The sequence below is a fragment of the Phyllostomus hastatus genome, unplaced genomic scaffold (assembly GCF_019186645.2).
Source record: "Phyllostomus hastatus isolate PE091 unplaced genomic scaffold, TTU_PhHast_1.1 phas_contig_34, whole genome shotgun sequence".
Lineage (NCBI taxonomy): Eukaryota > Metazoa > Chordata > Mammalia > Chiroptera > Phyllostomidae > Phyllostomus > Phyllostomus hastatus.
The window spans coordinates 25826694-25852867 of record NW_025333857.1 but is presented as its reverse complement, the minus strand read 5'-3'; the positions used below and the strand labels follow the sequence as shown (position 1 = coordinate 25852867).

The window sequence follows — 26174 nt, the reverse complement described above, 5'->3', positions numbered from 1 at the left end:
GGTGTGCAGCCGCCTGGGGAGGAAGTCCCTGGGGTCACGCTCTTCAAATTTTATTAAAAGATAGCTGAAAGGGCTCCTGCCCATGCAGTGGCTAGGCTGAGGGCTTTTACATTTTCTTCTTCTCTAGCTATTGCAGCTTGTCTTGCAAGGAAAGACTGTGTGTGAACAAATACAACTCTACTTATTATGACATCATACGCCTATTTACTAGTTGCATCTGTGTGAGCTGAACTGTTGTATGGGTGCTCTATACATGCAGTCCAATAAAACCCAAAAGTTAGGATGTAATGTTCCTACCTCTCCCATTCTGTTTCCTATACACTGCCCTCGCTGACTGACCTAAAACACCAGGCTGGCTTCTTCACTCAGCAGCATTACATTTAGCATGGCCCCAGATCGCTCCATGAGCTGGCCTGGCTGGTTCCCTAGCCTCCTTTCCCTTTGCTCCACAGGTTAACCTGTGCATTCCAGCCACACTGCCCCTGGCTCTTCTCTCGAGGCAAGCACAATGCTGTCATTTGTGTTCTTGCTTGCACACTTTGCTTACCCCGCCTGGAATCCCTCTCCCCACCTGGCCTACACAATTGACTATATCTTCAGAACCCTATTCAAGAGTCACCTCTGGGACTCTTTCTCTAATATCTCCCTCAAATAAATCAGTGCCTTTTATACCTTCTGTTATTGCATGTATCACAGAGCACTGATTAAATGACATTCGTGTTTGCCTGGCACATGGTGGGTGACCAATACACACTTGCTGAATTGAACTTGGCCTCTCCTTGAGGAGTCCAGAAAAGGAAGATTGTGAAAGTGCTGTTCTAGGAATTCCCATGGCATTCTCACAGCCTGGAGTGAATAGGCCATTTAAAAAGAAATTATCCATTAGCACCATAACAATATGCACAAATATCAACTCTCAGGCAACTAATCCAGGCAAAATTCTGAAGCTTGCCTGGGCAAGAGAACAGTCCTGAAGAGAAAGAAAAGGCTGAAGAACAAGCTTAAATGATTGGAAAGAGTTGTCCTAGTGTTTACATCTAAAATAAAAGACTAAAATGCACCGAGAAGTTGCCTTGGAGATACCACCCAAACAGAGACCCATAGATGCTATCAACATTCAAACACTGAAAGAAATGACACCTTATCCACCTTACTAAAGAAAGCAATGTGAATGGATAACGTGGACGCAGAACCAACAAAAATGTGCTCTGGTCCTGGGTCATTCACTAGGTGAGGGAACTTGAAAAAGCTGTGCTACTAATCTTTTCAAAGTATGCCTTTTATAAAACACCTCTGACTAAAAATATACATCGAACACATGACATCTAAGCTCTGTGTCAATTAGTCTAATGTAAAGAAAACTCAGTGGATCTCATTTTCTTCTTTATCTGTAGGAACAAAGCCCTTCTGAGTTCTAACCTTCCCAGGCTCTGTGTAATACAAAAACATCCACATACAGGCATATGCCACCATGAAGAGATATAATAAGTCCGTATGGATTTTGTTTCTTTGACCTACTTAGAAACACGTAGATCAAGAATATGACTTGGAAACGTGGACTTCTTATTAAAGATGCCAGGGCATCTTTGCCAGTTCATATTTGGCCAGGCCAGCAATGCCTAGACATTTTATATTTTTCCAAGTATCAGTTCCCATCTCTAAAAACACAGTGATGACATTTTTCTCTGACCTGTACCTACTGCAGGGAGTACACAGAGGATGGGGGTGATGATGCCCATTAAAGCCATGAACTTCTTGAAAGAGAGAACAGACATTCACTGTAGCTATCCTGTTAGCAACTCTGACACTGCTTGGAGCATTAAACATCTACTTTTATTAGGGGATGAAGTTCCTCACTACTAAGAGGCTGTATAATGCTACCCAGCACACTAATCCAACCAAAGCTGAAAGGCATGGCCGATATATGCAACTCATTTAGAGGTCTCTCTGTTCCTCTCATTCCTAGTACTGATTCACCCACTTGAGAAATACTCTATCAATTTGGTCTTTATCCTAAAGAGTAGTAGATGAGAAGTGCTTATTCCTAGAAACTTCCAGAAAAAAATTTTTCAGAAAAATACTTGAAGGAGGAAGTAAGGCTGCATCTGAATCCTCCCCTTAATTCCCAGCAATGGCCCAGCAGCTAATGCATGGGCACTCCCTGTGCAAACTCAGCCATTCTCTCATCTTCTGGGAGGATGTCATGATCTCCAGGTACACATAACTGCAGTCCGATGTCTTCTAGAAAGGCTTCTTGTATGTATTTATTTTTAAGGTTTCTGTGAATAGTTTCTCATTGGCCACAGGAATTTTCAACAATGAAAAAGTTAAAAATAATTCAGGTTGACTACTAAAAAAGAGAAATGTGGGAGAAGTCTGTTGCCAAGCTGTATGACAAGAAAAGGAGAGTCTGCAAGGTGCATCCCATTTTGTGTCCCCTTGTTTCATTATTCATTTGAACCAATCACTTATTTGGTAAATATTTACCACAGGCCTACTTTGCACCAAGTACTATGCTTGCCCCAGGGCTACAAACATTATACCTATCCTCAAGGAGTCCACCAAAGAAGAGATTAGAAGGGAGAACATTAAATTAATTAAGCTCTTACTCTGTACCAGGTGCCTGTCTTGTAGGTAAGACTCTCCTCATCTAATGAATGTAGACTGAGACTCCACAGTTTGTCTAGAGCCACACAGTTGAGTACACAGGTATTTGCATTCAAACTGATGTAATTCCGAAATCCCTTTTAAAGTTTCTTTAGAAAGCAAAAAATAAATTAAAAATAAAAAGAGAAAAGAAGAAAGAAAAATCACCTATTATACTACCTCTATAATGAAAAGAACTGTTTAATGCTTTGAAGAATTTCCTTCCAATTTTTTTCTACACAAAGGTTAAATTCTGAATTTTTAAAATGTTTCACAGTGGCAGGCCAAGCGCGATATATTGCATGTCACGGGAACCACCACACCACTGATTATGAAAGGCTCCATTATTCCAGAAGGCACGAGAAAGAAAAATCATTGCCTATTAGATGATGCCACTGACTGAGATATGTTCCTATTTCAGTGATGTTACAGCAAGGGTAAAAATCGCATGCCTTAGGATACATGACCTGTTCTGTAGTCCACAAAGCCCACACTCATACAGTCCACCTCCAGCCTGCAGGTGAGGGTGGCTTCCAACACAGGGTACCTGGATCTTCCCCCCATGTGAGACAGGCTCCTCATCTGGGTTGGGAGTGCCCCCTCAAAAGGGAGAGTGCTCTGTTTGTCTTTCTCACACACATATTGCTTTGCATATAGTAGACACCCCAAAAATATTTCTTGGTTGAATAAATACATAACTAAAGCAGAAGAAGTTTACCAAGAGAAGAAGGTAAAAATTACCACTGACCTAAAGAATGGTGGAAGCCCAAGTTTTGTTGGTGAATAGTGGATTTGTGTGACTATACTTGGGTAGAGAAGGGAAGAGATGGATGGAACATTGAACCAGAGAAATAGACCCTGGGCTTTTCAAGGCCATTCCCTTCCTGCAGCCTGCCCCTGTCTCCTCATTGCCTCATCTTCAGCTGTCCAGGCCCGCACATTGGTGTTCTTGCCTGAGCCTAGCTCCCTGGTGCTGCTGGATTCTGCTATCTTGGGAGATCATTTATATTTAATCACACTCAACTGGAACATTGATTTAGGTTTGTTTAGGGACAACCACCCATTAATTTCAAATAATGACTCATGTGAAGCAAATTCAGGAATCAGCAAGATGCAGGTAGAGAAGAATCATATTTTTCAGAAGAAGCTGAAACAGTCTAAATGGGCAGTATCTCTTCTGCTTATATAAGAAGATCTGAATGCCCCTAGAAATTAAAAAGCTGTGTATAGTTTGAGTCTATATGATTTGGCAATTCAATTTTCTATGATGTTCACTAAGATATCTGTCTGAATCAGCAAAATGGGTTTAAATAACGAGAAGAAATTAGGCCAGACTCAGTTTTCCATGTATGTTCTGAGTTAAACATAAGGCCTACACGTTTTGAAAACCACCATGATTTCTCTTGCCTTCCTTCCCTCCTCTTCTTCCTTCATTGCATCGATCACATATGATATGTAATCAGGGTTCAGGATCAGGAGAGATTAAGTTGGCTACGAGATCAGGAAAGGATTCAGAGAGCAGGTGTCATTCCATCTGTAGGATGGAGAGGGCCTAGGCATATGGGGATAGGGACCAAGACCTGTGCACAGGCAAAAGGACTGCTGCCGGTTCTTTTACATGACTGTTTATTGTTTAGAAAACAAGATGTTGTTGTTAAGGCCTGTCCATGAGGTGTAAAAGCTCTGAGGTGTTCAATAAATGGACCCTCACCTTGGGCTGACCACTTTGGAGTGTTATAAGACATACCATCTTAGGGCCAAAGCCACAGAAATATTGTAAGACTTAACGCTGATTAAGTGTAAAATTTTAGGGGGAAGTCATAAAAGCCAAAACTTGGTGTATAAGAGAACATTTGGAATCCACAACTGGTAACTAAGACAATTGCTTAAAAAACAACAGTGCAATATCACTTTTCAAAACTCAAGGGACTGATGGCTCCTCACTTACCATGGACGTGGATTCCATTTGGTTGAAAAGAAGAGCTTGTTTCTGGCTGATAGGACTTCAGGTGTGATCCTGAGGGCTGCTGGGCATGGGGAGGCTGCGTTCTCTGCATTATTGAAGAAGGAGCTGAAACTCTCCGAGGACTGATGTGGTGAGGAGATGGAGCAGAAGGTGCAAACCTGAGAAAACGATTTGAAAAGAGAAGGACTGGTATAAAAATGTTAACTTTCACATGTATAGAGAAAAGATAAAAAGAGATAAGATGTGATCTTGATTATCCAGATAATTTCTAGAAACAAGGAAATAAATGAGAATTCAGTACTAAAAAGTCCAGCATAAGAAATGAGTGTATAAATGTGATTTGATTTTCAAGTACAGCACTTAGAATCAATTTTGTTACTGCCTAAAAAGTATTTTACCAAAAACTCTTTAACAATCCCTCTATTAATTAATTTAATTTTTATAAACTTGGTTACTTGCTAATCAGCTCATAGTGAAGTAGAAATAACCCATTAGAATTAGGGGTGCCGGGGCAGCAGAGGGGCAGAGGGGCAAAGGGGGTGGAAGAGACTCTGCTGCTAGAGTGAAGGCCCTGGGAGCATCCAAAACAATCGCTGACAACTCCTAGCAAGAGAGATGCCAGAACCGTTATTTCAAAAGCCAAAAGGACTCTAGAAACTTGAGTAGTTAGAGGCCATTGACTCCAGAAGCAAGCAAACAAAAAACATGCACACTTAAACAGAAGCTGAGAAAAACATAAAACATTCTCATTGTTACTGAAGGTAGAATGAATCCCTTTTCTTAGTGTCCTCAACTCTTTTTATTTTTCAACCTTGTTTTTTTAAAATATACGCCCTGCCAAATAATATATGGTCAGAATATTCAGCCCAAAACAGAAGGTTTTTAATTCAAAGAGGGTAAATTTTTTAAATCTGATGCAAAAGAAAACTAACACTTTTGATGCTAAATATAAATTGCAGGGATTTACAATTTTTCTCCTACAGAATATCTTATTCCCCCGTTACATCAGGACGAGATGACATCATTCTAATTCACTCTGAATTACAGCAGTGTCCAAGAGCCAGAGGAGAGACCGTCAGAAATTTTTCCAGGTCCAAGTCTGTCCCCCAGTTGACATTTCACAGGTTTCACTGAACACAGCTTACCAGTCTCTCCTCTGGCCTTTTCTACTTTTATAAAACAATGGACGACTGTTGTGCAAATAGGCACACAACACACTAGAATTTTTTTAAAATCACTGCTTACAGATAACACAAAAGCAAATCACAGAATTGAGTCAACCATTTCCACTCATTTAGTGGAGGAGTTTATATAACCTTAGCATGAGCCATGGTTCCCTGGCTTGCCAAAAACAAAAAACCAAACAAACAAACAAAAAACCCCCACACAGACTTTAAAGGGCTCATAAAGGATTTTCTGGAAAAAAAACTGAAAAAAGTTTCTGCAAATATTTATCTATCTCTATACACCTTAAAAAATGTCTGATGCTTGGGGGTATTTACTTGGTAATGGAGGCCTGCTACCGCCCTCTGTACAACTAAGCTTCCCAACCTTGCAGGGAGGTGGGCCAGAAACACAGGGGTCATCTTGCCTGCAAAAGTAGTACTCAATCTTGGATTCTGTTCCCTAGCACAAGAGGCCCCAATCGAGACACACACAGAACCGAGGAGGATCAGATGCAGAAACTGCAAATGGCAGGAGGAACAGATGGATGTCAGATGTACCCGAAGTCCTGGGCTAGAATTGTGGCTCTGCCCCTTGCTAGCTGGGTAATCTCAAGTAAATTACCTGATTTCTCACAGCCTCAATTTCAAGTATAACATAAAGATAATCTTGACTCTGACTGGGGACTGTACAATTTGAGGCAACATTTTTATCTGTTCATTCAAGAGATATTTATTGAGCTCCAACCAAGTGTGTGGCAGTTTTAAGCACCAGGAACAAAGCAATACATGCCACATATCCTTGTCTTTGTAAAACTTCTGTTTTAGTCAGGGGGACCGGGGGAGGCAATGAACACACTTGTTAGTAAACTATGTACTGGGCTGGAGGAAATGAGTACTATGAAGAAAAATAAAGAATGGAAGGTGAGGAATGGAGATGGATTATGAACCAATTTAAATGTGGAAGTCAGAGATATCAAAATACTTTAGACAATGAGTGTCTGACACCTACAGATGATTGATGCATGGTTATGGAATGGCTGTTCTCAATAGAATATAAATTTAAGGTATCCCTGACATTAACATGTACCCTGTGCTTGACAGCCATATACAATTGTGGTTGAAGCAGTATATTTGAATATGGGATTATTAAAATGTACAATCTTAGGACTCTCTTCTCCTTCAACTATTCAGATATGGAGATTAGGGGTCAAAGAAAGTGAGACATTTACTCATCTGGCTAATTTTCCGGTTCTAGGAACAGTTAGTCATGTTATGTGAGTCTCATTTCTTGGTACCAGGTTTTCCCATGGAGCACCATGAGTTCACAAATTCATACAATCATAGAATGTTCTAGCTGAAGGGCACTAGAGCACCACCTATTTGAATGAGATAAAACAGGTCCAGAGACATGAAAAGATTTCCCCAGCCCCACACTAGTTCTCCAGATAGCACTATATTGCAATATGGTAGGATGCCCTCTAGTGGAGATTCGAAGCAAGGCAGATGGGTGGGGTGAGGAAGGATGGAAGGGGACTCCTGTAGGCATTTGAGATTTTGATCCTTATCAACAGCTGATGGGGATGTATCAGCAACCTACTGCCTTCAAGAAACCTGACCATGGAGATAGTTTTCTCAGTTTGCTTTGGTGAATTTGCTCAGTTCAGAACTGGGGTTCTTCATGTCCAAGCTGGGCTTATGCCCTTAGCTTTCCAACTAGGTAACTCCTTTCAGGTAGCACTCTTTCCTCTGTAAGTCCAAAGTATTTTCTGTGTCTACTAATGACTGTACTTCTTCAAATGAAATTTACTCAAAAACTGTGTTATAAGTCAAGCGCATGTCATAAATGTCTTACTTCATTTGTGCAGTCCTAAGTAAGCAGTTCTGGCAAGTCATGTGGGACTGTGTGTTTTAGTGCCGCTTTGAGGGCTAACACTTTGGAAAAAACGGTGTTTACATGATCCACTAGATTAAATGTTGGTTGATATGGGCTTTGGATAGTTCTCCCCCACCCTCCTTCTGTGGGGGTTATGGACCTCCCAAAGAAGAGAGAATACATCAGCACAGCTTGTTTCATTGTATTCGTGTGAAAAATATTATTGATTTGCTGCCAGGGAGGAGAAATAATGGATACAAACTGGTCTATGGTGGATTTGGGGAGGTATTTTTTATTCCCCCAAAGGATTGTGGGGTATCTTCTGTGGTGGTTTTAAAATTCATCTGCAAAAACTAATCAATGAAAAATGGCTTTAGCAGTTGGCCAACTGCAGAGGGGAAAAAAGGAATCCTTTTCAAAACCTAAAAAGAAAAGCAGTTTTAAGGATTTCACATCTGATTTAACATCTAACCCCCCCCCCCATAATAATACCCCACTTTGTGTAGCCAGACAGCACTCTGTTTTAGTAGACTTCAGTGGTCTTTATAACGATTTATGAATCACTTCATGAATTCCTGGCTGATTCATCTGGGTGACTATAGTATCTACTTATACTTCCCTTCTGTCTCACAAAAGAGACACTTGGACTCAGTTCAATCCAGATTTGTCCCCGAATGAATCACAGCACGTTACTGGGGGAACTGCAAATTGAATTCTGCTTCTGAGACAATCAAGACCAGCTTTCAGAAATGAAGAAACAGCCGCTGGGAAGTGTGGGTAATTGCAACACTGTCCATCTGGGCAGGACCAAAGCAGGCCAAGAACTGTATATGTCCATCTGAGGACTTTTCCAAACTAGTCAAAGAGTGGAATACAACCCCTGGAAGGGCTTGGTGTTTTCCTTACAAGAGGCTGGGTCAATGTTAACTACAGATAATTTATCACATTGGACAAGACCGAGACTCTAAAATAATTGCCAGAATCTCCACAGAGTACAACAAATTGAGGGCTGTGAAGCTAGCTGTAGGTTAAATGATTGCCAAGGCTTTTTAAAGAAGACTCACATATATACTATAACGAACATTTGTGAGAAATAGAAAGGAGAGTGTTCTGGAGAAATATTTCTCCACTTGGGTATAGGGAGTCAGTTGTAAGTCAAGAAAACAAAGGAACGATGCCCAAGTCAGAGAAGTGTATTTACAATATTCCCCCCACCCAAACCCTAGGAATAAAAAAAGGGAAGAGGAGAGGACATCCAGGATATGGTAGAAAATTGAACTAATGCAGGACACACTTAACCAAGAGCTGGAGTATTTTTGGAGTATCTTGCCCGCAGAATTGGCTGTGACTCAGTTGTTTGTCTATTTCAGAATCTACGTGATAAGGAAAGAGGGAAGAAAAGTCTGACTCTGCCAAATCCTCTTTACAAAAAGCTCCAGCCAGAGGAGAATTTATCCAGAGTAGTCTTAGACATTGATGTCAAAAATAATGCTATGGAAAAAAAATCTGCAGTGATATCATCCCTCTGGTAGTTCTCTGTAGGTCAGGCAAGGGGATGAACTCACAGCCTGCCTGGTGGCAAAGTGAAGACACGCTTGTTCAGCGCAGTGTCAGGCATAGAGTTCAGCAAGCTTTGCAGTGGGATGCAGTAAATCAAACACAGTCTTTCAGAAGAGAGTGTAATGAGAATGCCAGATGAGAAAAGGGGAGAAAGAAGTGTTATTTTTGTCTAAACATGAGAAAGGGAGGTGTAGGTAGAAAAATGCCCTCTTCCACATCTTCCTCATAATCTCAAACTGCACATACCAGTTTCTTGACAATATCTGAAGGCCTTTTAGAACTATTGGGTTGGCCAAAAAGTCCATTGAGATTTTTTCTGTAAAATAAAAGACACACTTTTCATTTTCATGAATGACTTCATTGATTTGGATATTTTGAATTATGTCAGCTATCTCCTACTATTGGCTTCTAGTGGATAGAGGCCAGGGGTGCTGCTAAACATTTCCAAATGCATAAGACAGCCCCACAGCAAAGAATCACTTGGCCAAAGTGTCAATAGTACCAAGAAACTTCACAAACCACTTTTGACACATTTGATCAGTCACAGCACGTTCTCCATACACTGCTCAAATCTTCTTTTGCATTTCAGTTGTGTTTTTACCTTTCTTGAAGTAATAAAGCATAATACGCTGAAAATGTTGCATATATTCTTCCATCTTCAATATTAAAATGGCTACACAAAAATTCACCAATTTTGATGATTTTTTAAAAATACACACTGATATGACAACTGCCAAAATACACCCCAACAAAATTGTTTTGAATGCAGTTAAAGACAACTAAGTGCTAGTAGAGCCATAGAACAGAAAAAACTTAATGAACTTTTTGACCAACCCAATAACTTCAGAGTACAGTAGCACTCCTGCCAACCATGGCCAGGTATCTTTGAAAGCCACCGCCAAATGAGGCCTCAAAAGTAAATATAATCTATACATTTGAAATGAAACTAGTGGGTGGTGGTTTGGTCAGAAATAACATGTGCTGTTATTTGTCTAGAGAAATGAATGAGAGGAAACAGCATATATTTAAAAATGCACAATTAGAGAAGGGCTCTTGGCTCTTTATAGATGGAAAGACATCAAATCCTCAGATATTTACTCCCACTTGTATCTCTAGCACCTCATCCAGTATTATGCAAAGATAAGTATTTAGTGAATGTTGAGTGTTGCTGTTGAAGAATTACTCTGTTGAGCAGACCATTGGTTCCATGGACTTGGCTCACAACTTGGCGCCATTTCTTGTGTCCAGGTAGATGGTGCCTTGTCCAATTGGTCCAAGTGTTCAGTTGAATATGGTATGTCCCAAAGACCACCATTTCTGTTTCTAAGAGAACACCTTATTTAACAGAATGACTGCAACAATTTACTCTGAGAAGGTGCTTAAAACAGAGAAGAGATTTTCTCCTTGAAATTACACAGAAAAACAACCAAAGACTATTTCTCAGAAAACTAAGCAAAAAGTCTAATCCAAGGAACTTTGTCTTTTGGTTTCTACTCACCTCAACAGTCTTCCCCATCATTGATAAGCACACTGTCCTTCATGTGCAAAAAGATATATGGTCTCTTAGCATATAAGCCAATGCCCTCAACTGTCCCCACTTGAGAGGGGAAAAGAAGAAGTTGACTTTCAGGTCACACTGTTATAACATTAAGCAGAGACTTTCCTTTGAACAGCCCTTTCTACGTCAGAGACGAAGCACTTTGTAATATGTGGATGTCTTAACTCAGGCTAGAACAACTTGTGGGCTTTCTCTTGGGGAATTCTGGCTCCATAGGACTTGCTGTTTCAGAGAAGGCACATGAAAAGAACACAGTGACACATTTGAATAATGTAATGGCTTAGTTTGAACTCTATGTTGCTGCATGCTAATGCCCTAAAGTAGAGGTTGCAAGAAAAGGAATTCTATTTTACCTCAAGCCTCCCTTGTTACTGTCATGACTCACTTTCCTGACTGAAAATCCAAGGGGACTAAAAAAACACCATCTTGGGCTTCACATGACGTAGATTTGTTTGGAATGTGGGAACAAAATAAAGATGGCTGATTTGGCATTCAGAGGTGAAACAACTTTCCTGGCATGTAAAAAATATAGTTCCTTTTACAGACATTCTAATGGCTGCTTTGTGATGTGTGGTTGTAATTAATCTAACATAAAGAACCAGTGTACTTTGCAATTAAAAATACATAGAAAACAGTCTGATGCGAAGGAATATTTGAACCATGAGTCAAGCTGTTTGTTTGGTAGAGTGCCACACGTATGCACACATCAGCGTCTCTTGCTTTTCCATGGAGTGACCCAGAGGAGAATGTGGGGATGGAAAAACAACAATCATCTGCTCAGGGTTACTATTACCTTTCCCAGAAATAATAAAGGAATCATAGTCATAGCCCTGCCTTCCACTGACATCCATTCATTCCACACAGATCTTAGGTGCCCCTTTAATCACTGAGGGGACAGGACTGTGAGCAAGGTAGTTGTAAGCAGGATGCAGTCTCAGCGCTCAGGAAGCTCCCATTCTAGTGGAGTACAAGCATATCATTGACCAGACAGTGCAATTTCAGGGAGTGTTAAATCTATGAAGAAAAACAGAACAGATTAAGGAGCAGAGTGAAGATGGAGGGGGTAGTTTTAGATGGAGTAGTCAAGAAAGGCCTTTCTGAGGAAGTAGCATCTGAGCAGACACTGGAAATGAAGACATAAGCCATGTAATGTTTTGGTGAAGATGACTCCCACAGGTTTCAGAAACAGTAAGTACAAAGGGCCTGAGGCTGGATGAGTTGTTTTCCAAGAAACAGTAAGAAGGACAGTGTGGCTGGAGTACATTAAGTAAGAGGAGCAGTGGCAAATGAATCTGATGAAGACCAGACCATGGGGGACCATGCAGATTTCAAAAAGGCCCTGGGCTATATGCCAAGTATGGCTGGGGCTGCGGGGGAGGGATGTGAGCAGGAATTCCTCAGTGATTCAATTTACCTTTTACAGGGCATATGTTGTGGTGGAGCAGAGGCCTGTGTGCCCTGATGGCGTGAGAGCGGAAGGCTGTGGGGAGGCGGGAGGGATGTAGGTTGAGATGGGAAGGGATGGTGGTGAACAAAGGTTGGAGAAGTACAGCTGATTCAACTTCAATGTGTTAGAGCTAATAGGACATAGAGATTAATCAGATGTGAGAGTATTTGGGAACAAGGAGGAATCAAAGTTGACTCCTAAACTTTTCAGGTTTTTAATTTAGGATTTTTTTTCCCAATGGAGCCATTCACAATCACTAGGTAGGTAAGAAGAAAGTAATATTATCACCAATTTCCCCATATGTGTGACTACCAGGAATAAAGCAGCATGGGACATTTAAGAAGCTATTAGCATGGTGAGTGCCTCTATGAGGAGAAAGTTCATTCCAAAGGCAAATAACCCAGCTGGTATTTGCCATAAAGAATGAAGGCCACAGCATGGCTGTGGTCATGGATCAATATTTAAGAAATTTAAAGACTGATGGACTATTCTGCCCTGGAATAAACAGGAAGAAGTACCAGGAACTTTTGACAGGTTAAAAAGAAAACAGAAAAAGAACAACAAGCATTTCCAATCTAAGACCCAAAGTTCTAATCTCCATTCTCAAGGCTAAGATACTGGAATTTTCTGCCTCTTCACTGCTCCCAGCATCAACATTATAAACAACAGCCATTGCATTCAGTGGTTCTCAAGTAGAATGCGTGTGTGTGTGTGTGTACATGTGCACGCAACCTGTTTTGAGAAGGTAGATTTTGGACCCTGCCTCTCTTAATGTTGGATATATATGAAATCGACCCATTTGTGGGATCCCAAGTGAGGAAAATGGTTTGTTTTCTGAATAGAAAGTGCTGCAGCCAGAGAGAGAGAGCAAGACGCTCACGATCACCTGGCAGTGGGTGACCAGCAGAGCAAAGGACTCTGACAGAGGGTGATGCAGATGCCGATGTAGATGCCAACATGCAGGCTGATGAACATGGCTGGTGGGGGCTGATGTTTGCTTTTCGACTACAGCTTTTCTTAATTATTTCAACAATCAAGATTGCAAGCTTTATTTTTAAGACTGACAAGCCAGGTCTATCTGTCACCCTGTAAGTTTAGTCTCTTTCTACTCATCTGGGGAAGAGTCTGTCAGGGAGCCTTTCAGGGCAGTGTTCACTGGGTAAATTGCAACTAAGTTATGAAACCCAGCAATGTGGAGATCTCTTAACAATATCCAAGTCTTCTCTGATAAAATAAGACAAGTGAGACCAAGATATTGTTCACATTAGAGCTCTAACATTCAGAGATGTCCATCACTTTGTCTCTAATACAGAGGCTTTTTTTTGGGGGGGGACAATCAGTGACTCTTCAAAACCCTGATATGTCCTGACTATATAAAACACAAGCTTTGAATTGAAAAAGACAAAACTGTCTTTTCAAATTGTATTAATAAGGAAAATAACATAAACTTCACTGTGTTGCTTCACCATTCTAGGACATACAAAGAACAGCCTTGTCTGTTGAGGATTAGAACCGTCTGTCCACTCTTCGTCATTTCTGCTTGCGCTGGGCACAGATTGCATTGTGAAGTCTGCCTAGGTGGATAACACGACAGGGAAGCATTTGAAATACATGCAGGAATCATCAGGGTACCCTAATTAGCCAAATACACAAATCCTTGTCCTTGAAAGAAAGCCTGAACTCCGTAATGCAGTTAATGAGGCTCCTCCCACATTTACACCTGAGGCTCCATCCCTGCCCACTCTCTCCTCCGAGCTTTTGCACATACCCACGTTTCCCGGCCAGGCCCTACAGACCTCCAGCCTCCAGGGAGACATTTTTCCCTCTATTCCTGCCTCCCTAATTTTGGGTTGGGAGATCTTTCTGTGTGTTTCCACAGCCCCCATGTAGCGCACCTTCACAACATCCTAAATCAAAGTCGCCTTTGACCTAGCTGTCTCTCATTAGATTGGACACTTTACAGTCTTATTGACAGCTATATCCTCCATGTCCAGCTTACCACCTGGGACACAAATACCAGCTGAGTGAATGACTTGAATGAATGAACCCAGTGCTGAGACAGGTTTTCATAAGCATTAATATTTTATATTATGCTGATTTTTTTTGGCCATTATTGCACATTTACTAAGGGATTAAGAAGAGAGAGGAAGAATATGTGGACCGTGTGTGTTTATGTGTGTGTGTAAGGTTGTGAACAAGCTGAGTGTGTGAAGACACCCATGTCCCTGTTTTCTCAGAAAGTCCGGGGAGAGAAGGATGGCAAAGCATCAGGCCTTGTTTTGAGCTGTTCAGATGCTACTCATGCAAATCAGGGAGAAGGGTATCAGGCTTCTAGAACTGAAGACACAGGAAGAGTGTAGGGAACCCCAGCAATGGATGGTGGCAAGGGACTCTTAGCAATGTGTGTATGTGTGCATGACTGTATGTATTAGAGCAACTATTTATTTTGTCAATATTTTCAGGTTACCAAGATGGTAGAACTCTGAGAACTGCAATGACCACCATCTGGACCAGTGACTCCAGGGGAATGGTCCTTTCTGGGAATGGGCAATAGCCTCCTGTTTCCTAGGCATTCCCTCACGGATCCTTTTCCCTTGTCAAATCCTCCTCAGCACCTACCACTGAGCAGTGCAGCACACGGCACTTTAGAGGTTTCAAGGAAACTTAAGGTTCCTGCCTCAAAGAATGAATAATCCAGTCAGCAAGGTGACATCTAAGAAATGGTAAACAAATTAAACAGATAAAAAGAACCAAGGGAGTTAACTGGGTGACATGTCTCTGTGACCTGCAAGAGGCAAGAAGGCTTTCTGGGTTCAGAACTAATCCAAGCTCCAAAGGATGAGTAACATTTAGTCAAGAATATGACAATAAAGGAAGTCGTTGAGTAGAGAAAGATCCTGAATTAAGATGCAGAAACAAAGTCAATGAGTAGGCTGATTTGACTAGAGCAGTAGAACCTGACAGCTGTCAGAGGTAAGGGGGTGGGGGCTGGGTGAGAAGGGTGAAGGAATTAAGCAAAGAAAGAGGGAAAGACTCATGGACACAGAAAACAGTATGGTGATCACCAGAGGGAAGGGGGGTGGGGGAGGTACGAAAAGGTAAAGGGGGATAGATATTGATAGAAGGAGACTTGACTTGGGGTGGTAAACACACAATACAATATACAGATGATGTGCTATAGAACTATGTACCTAAAACCTACATAATTTTATTAACCAATGTTGCTCCAATATTTTTTTTTTAAAAAGAAAGAAAACAGTTGCTATCTTTGACCCCTCAGCATCCAGGAAAGCTACACTATGTTCTCAATGCTGATTTAGAAAATGACATCTCTGAAGCCCAGCCCTGGTTATTCAAAGACACAGGAAGAGCACACAAGTATCAAAGTACCTAGAATTCTAGCAATGTCATATCTGATATGAATAAAAAGCAGTAAGGCTTCCCAAGATTTGGTATAGACTCATGAAGTTGGCATTCCTTATTTGGTTAAGGTGTTTTGACTACCTTCTCAAAAACAACTGTCCCTGCCATTGTCTGCTGTTGACCCCTGTACTGGACTATATGCTCCCTGAGGAGATCACATGCTTTCCCTGCTTTCAGTCTCTGGCACCGAGGTGGAACTCACAGAAAGTCACTCCACTGTGGTCCATTCACCCATCCCCTTAAGCTCTGCCACTTGTACTACACAGCACACCGTGTTTGTGGCCTTCTTCAGAATGCAGAGGAGCAGCTGACGTGCTGATAAGATGAATGAATACCACAAATCCAGCTGACTTATTGGGATGGCAAGATTTCTCTATCTCAAAAAGGGACTCCCACCTCTGTGTTTGGGGTTTGTCCCCTGGTCTTAGGACATACTATGAAATCCAATGCATTAGCAATTCCTAAGACACTGGGTTCTTCTTACAGAAAGCCACTATTACAATGTGCCACTGGCTTGCTCAGTAAGACACAGTGAAACACCACTTCCCATGGTGAGTTTAGATCAACATTAGGTGATGTGGTTGATACTGCTAAAATCACTGTAATGATGTGTCATTAAGGTAATTTTTCAAAATAAAAATAGACTCTCATCAAACTGACAGAACTTGTTTTTATTTTATTTTATGATGGTTTAGGAATCAAAGAAACTGATGCTAACTGGATAGATGTGGTGGACCTTTCCTGACTTCTGACAGTGAGTCAGCTCATTTTATTAACAAGTTAAAGCTAAGTAAATCATGAATCAATGCCCACAAAGCAGGAAAAAATGCCAGTTTCCCACTAAAAATCGCAAAGTGTGATAAACTTATTTCCGTTAAGAAAACTGCTGGAGTTTTTACTGGGGGATTTCCCAAGCAAACAGAGGCAAAGATATATAAGCCAAAAGCGGAAGGTAAGCACATTTCCTCTTCGTGTTTTTACGCTGGACACTAATGCAAACACAGTGAATAATCCAGGGCTGTTTCATGTCGTCTTCCTCTCCAAACCTGATCGGAAGAGATAACCTTCCACGCACTTGCCCATTCCAGTGGGGCTGGCACAGGATGGGGCACGCAGTCTGTGGGGACAGCGGAGCAGCAGGGCAAGGCCACAGCAGTGACACGTCCACGTCGTTCGCCCAGCCATGCAAAGTCTCACCGTCTTCCCCTTCCTCTCCCTTTTCCCTTCCGTGATCAGTTACATGATCAACCACTGCCATCATTTAACATCCTCTGCCTTCTGAACCTGAATCTCTCAGCCAGGCCATGGTGACCTGTCTTTGTGTTAGCAGCAACAGCTGCTCAGTGTCCGCTTCATGACATGTAATATGCTGAGTGCTTTACCTGCTTACCTCACTTCTAATTCCCTACAAGATACAAACTGAAGATCAGAAGAGCTAAGGAACACTGCATCGCCAAGTGCTATCACTGCCAAAAAGGTTTACAACGAATCCATTTACTAAGAAACAATCACACAAATCCAAACTATACAACATTCAGTAAAAGAAATGACCCGAGTTCTTAACTGTCAGTGTCAAGAAAGGCAATAATAATGATGATGATGGTAATTTTTAAAAGCTGGGGAACTTATTAAAGAAAACTAACAAGAATGATCCTTGTTAAATCCTCTTGCCTACATTCTTCTTCCTGCTCTGGATGCTGGTCCCCACTTTTTGCCATATGGAAAAGCCTTCATCTTCCTTCAATGTCTACATTATTGTCTTTCTTCCCCTCCCTCCCTGAGGCGGGGTTAGGGACAGCTTCCTTAAGCTCATGTGGCATCGTTCGTTCAAACAGCATCACTATACTTTGTTTGCATGTCTGTCCTCACTGTACCCTGGGGGGCCAGGACCATGTTCTAATAGTCTTTGCATCCCCAGCACCCAGCACGATCTCTAACACGTACCAGATTCTTATTAAGTGAACAGATGTCTTACTCTAAATAAAGGTACAGGCCTAAATTTCTTAAAAGATGGTTTATTGGACTTAAAATACTTTGTAAAAAAACTCATAGACTATGCCAACAATGATGAAACCACAGATTGCTGGTGAAATCCAAGACTCAGAGCCTTTATTCCTGCTGCCAGTTCAACCCAGTGTTCTGCCTACCCAATGCTGACCTCTCTGGGACTGCACAGGGATTCCCCACAAGAACACTTCCCCCCCTGTGAGTGTCCGAAAGTAGTAACCCCTCGGTAGTTCAAATCCAGCCAGATGACAAGTGAACAGGAGAGCAAGAAGCGTGGCACACTGTCCGCATCACTGCAGGGTTAGGCAGTCCAAGGACAGGAACCGAAGTGTCAAGATTTTAAAATGTTCTCCCGGAAGTCTTTGTGAGGGTGCTATCAACATAAAGTGCTCTGTGCACAGCCCCCTCTCATCACCCTTATAAAGCCCCATGTCCTTTCATGCTACACCCTCAGTCTAACCCTACAGATCTGGGTGCTGGAAGGCACCATCTCATGGTACATTTGGAAAGCATTTCAACCTGCAGGGAAGTTACCTCTAAAATTGAGTCCCTGAGACAAGCTGAGGAAAGGTGGGACAGAGAGATGTTCTGATTTCCCAGCATCAGACACTTTAGTTGGCTGCCAATGTCTTTTCAATTTTTTCCCCCATGGAAAATGAAACAGATGAGATATTTGATCCACATGCTTTGTGTATGTACTTTTAAAATGTCACCTTTGGGTAACTCAACCCACCAATGGATTATTAATAAAATTCACAACTGTCAAAGCACTTCTCCATGTGGAAGGAGGTTTGGCCGCGACACCTATCAGAAGAGAGAGACAGATGGCCTTACCTCTCAGCTCCCGCGTCCACAGCTGTGAGTGGCGGTAACTGGGAGGAGGGGTTATGGGGGCTCCCCTGTACATTATGTCCCGGAGAAGGGTGACTGACAGGATGTGGGGGTGGCACGGCCCCAGCAGCTGTTCCGCTTCGGCTTGAGTGATTGCTGGAGAACATGGAAGCTGAAATCAAGGGAGAACAAGCATCAGACTGCGCCCCAAGTGAAACCCACATTTTTTAAATACCAAAGGCTGACAGCAAGCATATTTTAGGGGCTTGTTTGTTTTTCTCTTGGTGGTTTTGAGGAAAGAGTTCTCCCCTTATTGGATATACACAGCTTTTGTTTTCACGTGCCTTTATGGCTGCTCACATTCTGCTGGTTCCAGGCTGACATCCGTGGTTTTTCCTGAGCACTGCCTGGCCCCACCCACTTCCTGTCTGGACACTGTATAATTAGTCAATCTTGTATGTTTGCATCTGGGCGAAGGTCTCTGCATTAGCACTTTTCACTCAGGAGGGATGGGACTCAGGTAACAGAAGATTTGCTCTGTTGACCTAGCAGGGCACAACACAAGCCTTCTTCCTCTTCTCATCACTGCTGTGAGCCACTGCAGGTCAGGCTGGGGTTCCTCTCTGTCAGTAAAATCAATGTAATGAGAACGGAGCTTCCCCTGATCGTAGCACCAATGCAGCATCCTGCACTCTTTTAACTTCAGAGTCTGACTGACCCCAGGCATTTCCCTGATGGTGTGATGGATGGATGTACTTGGTCTTCATCAAGAATGAGTCTTCTACCATGGCAAAATATGAAAAGGGGGTCTCAAATGCACCTCTGGGATATTCTCCTGCTGTTGCCTATTATGACATGGAGAGTAAGTTAAAGCCTCATTCATAGGGGCTGCCTAGCTTTTGAGAACTGTGTGTGACCTTAGACTTAAATATGTGCCCATTTAGATTGGCTAATTGGTACCATGTCACAGAAGAAACTGGGGCTTGTCACTTTCAGAGTCTACCGCTATCAGAGAGACTCGCTCAGTATCTGGGACCTATTCAGCAGACATCTCATTAGAGTGCAATCACACCAGCATCATTACGCTGACTCTCTTTAACTTCCTTCTCTATACGAAGCTATGCTGAGCTTTATGCCCATCCCTGCTCTGTCTGAACTTACTCTACTGATATCAAAGAATAAATGGATTTAAAAAAAAATAAAAGGAATCAGGCTAAAGATTAAGAAAAAGAAGCCACATAATCAAAGAGATTTGAGGGTTTAAAAGTTCAGGGAGCTGTATTTTTAGACCAGTACCACTTTTCTCCAATCTCTTCTGGATAGAATTAATACCCCAGATGACCCAGCCTCCAAAAGCTTAATCCAATGGAATAAGAGTTCAAGTACTTAAAGGAACATGTGAAGAGGCAGAATTACCATCTTCCCGCTTAAAAAGCTACTGACAGGGGTGTGATCTGATTTGAAGGGTTTATTTCTGGTAAGTCAGCATAGTGTCAGGTTAACTCTTGTCCTCAGAAGCCTGCATCCTTCACAGCCCTCCACGTCTTCAAGAGGTAGTGTGACGAGAAATTGCTTACCAGCTCAAAATGGCAATGCAAAGTGTCTGTTTTGCGTCAGCCTCCAGAAAAGTCACACATTTGCAAACTCGCTAGAGTCACCTTATGAATCACTACCCTCATTTATGCTCAGTTTGCTCAGGCAACCACAATTCTGCTTGTATTCCAAATAATAATTTTACCCAAGAGAGAAGGTTGTTTGGATTCACTGTGGCAATAGTGTAGGGACTGGTGTTTGTCAGCATGGAGCTCGGTGTTTTATGTACTATTCCAAAAACTAATGGAATAATAAGAGGTCACAGAGACACAGTGGAAACACAGCCAATTTTTTTTTCCTGCTTTAGTGTAGTAATGTGAGTGCTCCTATTTGTTTTGTTGTAGTTGCTGAATGCACCCCTCACTTATTGTCCCCTGGAGGTATTTTTGTATGTGAGTGAGTGTTTATCACAAGGGAAGCACGGCCCCTGCTGTTTATAACCCCATGGGCAACAGAGAAACTTGGTGCGCACACTTTATGCTCTACTGATGGTTCAACAGAAAATGTGTTGCTTCCCAGAGGTCTACATTAGCTATATTAGCTACATTTTTGCATTAGCTGCAATGAAATTGGTTGAGATATTTGTTTTTTTTTGTTTTGTTTTGTTTTTTGTAGCTTGCTATACTCCAAAAACTAGGCCTGGTTAAAGGCTTCTGCTTCATTCCATTTAATAGCCAGAACCAACTGTCCATTATCCATCTATCCATCGTCCATCCACCCATCTGTGCAGCCACAAACATTATTTTTTAACTCAGTATTTATTAAGTGGTACATGCTAGCCACTGAACTATACGTGGGCCCCTGTTCTTGAGGTGGCTGCAGTTTAGTGAGGAAAGGAGACTGCTATACATCAATTCTGCCAAAATAAAACACTTACTAGTGTGGAGTTCCAGGCAGTATTCGAAGTGCCTTAATACACTATCTTATTTGTGGCCCCACGATATGCCCCCACAATGTGCCCCCATGTTCTGGCCAAACCAGACAACTGACCACATCTCAGCTATATCATGACAATTTATGCTTCTGTGTTTTGTCCTATAATGTCCTCTAACTTTGACTACTTATTTCAATGCTCTTGCTCTTTGTGCAGAGTTACTTGCATTCTTTTCATTCCCCTCTCAACAGCCAATGATTCCATAAATATTTATGAAGTACCTACTGTGTGGCAGACACTGAGCTAGGTCCAGGGATAGACTAGGGAACAAGATACCCTCGGTGGCTAGTATCTCCAACAGCATTGTTCACGTTGGTTTCCTGAGCGAGCAAAAATGAGCACAATCTAAGTGTCAGCCAATACAGTCCATCTTGGGGTTCAGTGAGTAGGCCATGGTCAGAAAGGAACAGTTACCGACTGGCTCCTATTCCCCACTAGTCAAGAAGTGCCCCAGGGTGCACTTCTCTCACACTTCCAAGTAGGCAGATGAGCCAGAGTGGATAAGATTCTCAGACATGCCTAGTACCAGGGCATCAGAGAAGTTCGAGGGCAGAAAGCCAGAGATACATGATACAGCTGAGGAGAGAACCTACCCAGTAATACTGGTACAGATGGTTGCCATAGCAACAGAATAGGTGGACTAGGTGGCAGAGAGGATGTAAGGTAGGACATAAGAGGTGTCTGGTACAGCACCAAAGTCTTAGAAACATGCCCTACAGCTGTGCTGAGGTCAAATATTGACTAAGCAACAGTCAAACATGCAACTACAGCTCTTCCATCCATTGGTACTGCCAATGGAACAGGTTGAACTGGGGCCTGAGAGAATGAGAAAGGTTTAGGGTACAATTCAAAGGCTGTATTTGGAAAGTATGCTGGACAGTTTCTTACACAGGGCATAAGAAATTATCCCTCAGCAAAAGGAGGCCCAGGACTTGCTTGTTTTCTAACAGATGGGATGGGAAGTATAAGACAAACTCTTCTCCAGTGAGATCATTTAGCAGAAGCTTCTAATTCAGTGTCTACATAGAGTCGCTTGTGTGCAAAGTCCAGAGCAAGTCTGCCGGTTTTGGATGTTGCCTGTGACCAATATAATGACCAGAGATTTAGAGGAAGGAACAGGAAACAAAGCATGTCCATCCAATACATATGCACCCCTCATTTCATACACTTTTCCAATAAAACAGACAAAATTTTAGAGTCAGAGAGCTGTAGCTTCTGCCCTTGGCTGCTACCAAAGATCCACATTTCTCAGAAATTTTCACTATGGCACAGGAAATGCCCCTCCTACTAACAATGAGTTGTAGAAATTTCCAATGATATCGCAGCCATACATCCAGGATTCTGACTTAATACAGTCTAAGAATATTACTTCACTCATTCATTCAAATACAATTTTCCGGTCCCTACTCTGTACCAAGCAGGTGCTAGTCTCTCAGTGTTTGAAGTCCGAGTACCTGCCGACTTTACATAAACATGCCCACCTCAACACATGCTTCCGGACTAATGTTCTGGCTTTGCTAAGTGACTTTTTAACCCCGGGAAGAAAATCTCCACATTAGAGTGCAATTCTAAGGTCTTCACAAAGGGAAACATTTCCTTCCATACACACTCAAAATGATTTTCCAAACTCAACCAATGAGGCATCTGAGGCCTATTGATCAAAGCATAAGAAAGAAAACTGATTCCTCCAGAATCCAGGGCAATATTAACAAAACTCTTGTGATCAAATCGAGCGGCACACACAGGCTGCCCACAGGGACAGCCTTCATTGTCTGGTGTCACCTCAGGGGTCAGCGCTGCTTTGAAGGCTGCAAGAGGGCTTTGAGGTGAACCTCCAGACGGGGCTGATGACTGGCAGCTGGAACAACTGATTAGGCACGGAAGAGAACATATTGGAAATTCTTATTGCTTTTGTGATTAAGAGATGGTGGACTCCCCAAGGAAATAAAAGCCTGGTGTTGAAATGAATTCATGAGCCCTGCCTTTAGCAGACGACCAGGAGCTAGCGCCCCTGCTGCTGTGGGCTTTCTCTCTCTGTGGGGCTTAGCTTACTGCTGTCTCCCACCCTATCTCCTGTGGAGGTGGGTAGAGGTGACTCAGGGGAGCTTTATAACACCAACAAAGCAGCATCTGTTGACCTATGTGGTACCCAGATACCATCTCACTGGTTATCTCACTGGGATCAGGGTATTCTAGGCTGGCGCCTTTAACTAGCTAAGGTTAATCTGAGTTATGGTAATAGGCATCTCTCTGTCTCTATCCAAATGAAAACAATTAATCTCCATTTCTGATGAATATAGACAAGGCTCCCTTGGGGATACTTTAGCTCTCACATATTCACTCTGTGAATGGAGGGAGGAAAGGAATGTTAGCTGTTTCTCAAAATGAAGCCTACGTCTCTCAAGCTTGTCCCCAGAACCAGGGAAGGCTGCCATTGACACTGCCTAGTGACTATGATTTCATCATTTTAGAGGCAGGGAAGAGCCCTCGCCAGGCTGAGGTGTACTTAAAACACAGCCAAGTGGAAGGCACACTGCTATTGAAAACTGTATGGGTATCTAGAGTCCTGCCAACAAATCACCCGGGTAAAATATTGATTCTGATTCACTAGGTCTTGGAGGCAGGGAGTGCTCAGATTATGAACTTCTTTCAAACTCCTCAAGTTCCTAGAGATGTTGAGGTTGATCCAGACCTCTGCTGATCCAGAGACTACACTTGGAACAGTAAGTGTTGGACCACATCTGAGGTGCATCTCACCTTCCTGCTGCCCTGTACCTTAGAATCAATAGTTAACATTTATTGAGTATTTTGCAAACCTCTCCCCAGTTTACTGACAAGGAATTTGAGGCCTCATTGGGTTCCTGACTGGATTACCTAAGTTATGAAGCCTATAAGCAGTGGGGCTAGAATTCAAACCTGGGAAGCCTGATTTCAGATCATATGACCCTAACACCACAACATGATGTGTCTCAAGTGCAGGCATAAGAGTGTTGATGTTATATCAGAACAACTCAGCACTCCATTTGCAAAGGTACTTTGGAATAACTAGGCACTTTCCCCCCACCAAGCACCTGGAGAGCTTTCAGCACCAAAATGCTGGTTAGGATGCAATAAGTATATTCCCACTTCTGTTTCTACCCATCCTAAAAGCACCAAAGTGACCTCAGCATAGATAAGAGAAATTTTCCAGCTCTCAAAATTCATTCAGGCAAGAAATTAATGGAATTATTTGGTTTGGAAGACAAGCAGCTGGTAGGAAATATGCTTTTTTTCCAAATAAAGATTTCAGATGCTTGTCAGAGGCATATCGACCCACTGGTGGAAAGACAGCAGGCGAAGAGGGGGAATTCATGAGCCATCAGATATGTGCACTTGTTACCACGAGTGAGCATGATGTCGTTGGCTGAAAGGCCACCGCCTCTGTCAATAATGCATGAAGAATTTGCTGTGCAGATCTCCTGCCCCTGAGCTGTTACAGTAAATACACATTTGGAGCCATTTGTAAGTACTTAAAAGCCATGGTATTGCTCTAATTTTAGGACCTTGAGAAATGACATCTAACACTTGGTGGCTGGTACACGGCAAGAGGTATGGACTTACCGTCCATTTCTTAGGCAGTATTTCCAGGGTCACGGCCCAAAAGAATAAGCCAGTGAATGAAACCAGGCTCTGCTGACTTGCACAGATATATTAAAAAGAATTAGAGGCTCCATGCAAATGGTGAGTTTGGTTTTGTCTCTCTGACTCTTATCCCCATTCTCCCAGGAGAAATTTGAACCTGAGAAGGAGTCAGAAAACACTTCAACTGCAATGAAAACTTTGGCTACTTTGGCTTCACCAGAAATTGGGCACTAGAGAGAGATACCATGTGTTGGGGTGTTTATTCAGAGAATAAGGCACATCCCTGGCAGTCAAATGGACTTGGGTTTGAATCTTAGCTTTTACCAATTATTAGCAATGTAGCTTGGGCAAATCAATTAACCTAAGCTCAGTTTCTTCATCTTTTTAAATTTTATTTATTTATTTTTAAAGAGAGGGGAAGGGAGGGAGAAAGAGAGGGAGGAAAATATCAATATGCGGTTGCCTCTTATGCACTCACTACTGGGGACCTGGCCCGCAACCCAGGCATGTGCCCTGACTGGGAATTGAACCAGCGACCCTTTGCTTTGCAGTCTGGTGCTCAATCCACTGAGTCACACCAGCCAGGATAGTTCCTTCATCTTAAATAAGAACAATACCTCACAGGATGGTGAGGGGGATTATATACTATGTACAAAACACACATGCCTGGGCCATGGCTAAGCACAGTGAGTACTTAGTCATGGCCCACTGTCACTATCCTTGGGCTGTTTATGTTATTGTAATGATTACTATTATTAGTAGGATAGGAAAGAGAAAGGCATAGTTGTTCCAAAATGGTGAATAGTGTATGGCAGCAATTTTTAAGAGGTGTGCCACAAGAATTTTTAAAGCATGAGATATCTGACCATTCAGTCGGGGGCACTGACCTCTTTTCCTTTAGACTGTTAAATTAAAAAATGACAACAGCCAACCCAACAATAGCTGTCTGGTGCAAATGCCCTATATCTTGAACCATAAATATAGAGGTTGTATAATAGAGTCAGATCTTATTGGTCACGTCACTTAATAAGGTTGTGTCTGATTGGTTAATTCTTGGTAGCAGAAATCCTTATATCCAAGCATAGGCACCTGATTTTTTAAAAAGTCACTATGGAGCAAAAAGGGCATATAATTACTATTATTACTTTTTGTAACTCAATAAAAATTATACCTCTTTCTTGTCAGACCAGCCAAAAATATTTGTTTTGGTGTGCTGCAGAATTTTAGTAATTAGTTTATGTATGCCATGAGATGAAAAAGGTTGAAAATCGCTGGCATATGTCCTCTTACCTGAAGATGCATGGAAATATAAATGAGGACTAGGGTCATTTTAAAATGAAGACGAGTATACACATCGTACTCTCTAAGCATTTTTGTTTATTTTTTTCTAATGGAAGCTACTACAAAGTGTTCAGGGCTCCAGAAAGAATCCTCATGGGGTTAAAATGCTGCACTTCATTTTGCATGAGTAATACACACCTTGAGTTACAATCCATAATGAGTTTCAGTTTAAAAGATAACAAGTCATTTTCATGCATGACTGCACTTT

The 26174-nt window shown here is 42.1% G+C and overlaps 1 protein-coding gene across 5 annotated transcripts in view; it reads right to left on the bottom strand.

Annotated features, from left to right (window-relative positions):
• Nucleotides 1–26174, bottom strand: part of GLIS3 (GLIS family zinc finger 3) — a 452994-nt gene that overhangs the window by 24826 nt on the left and 401994 nt on the right. For all 5 annotated transcript variants that reach the window (XM_045840588.1, XM_045840586.1, XM_045840590.1 and 2 more), the window contains 2 exons: nucleotides 18481–18649; nucleotides 4595–4770 (listed from right to left, as the gene is read on the bottom strand). In XM_045840588.1, the coding sequence (XP_045696544.1) occupies nucleotides 4595–4770; nucleotides 18481–18649 (345 nt within the window). The remainder of the gene's footprint in view (nucleotides 1–4594; nucleotides 4771–18480; nucleotides 18650–26174) is intronic.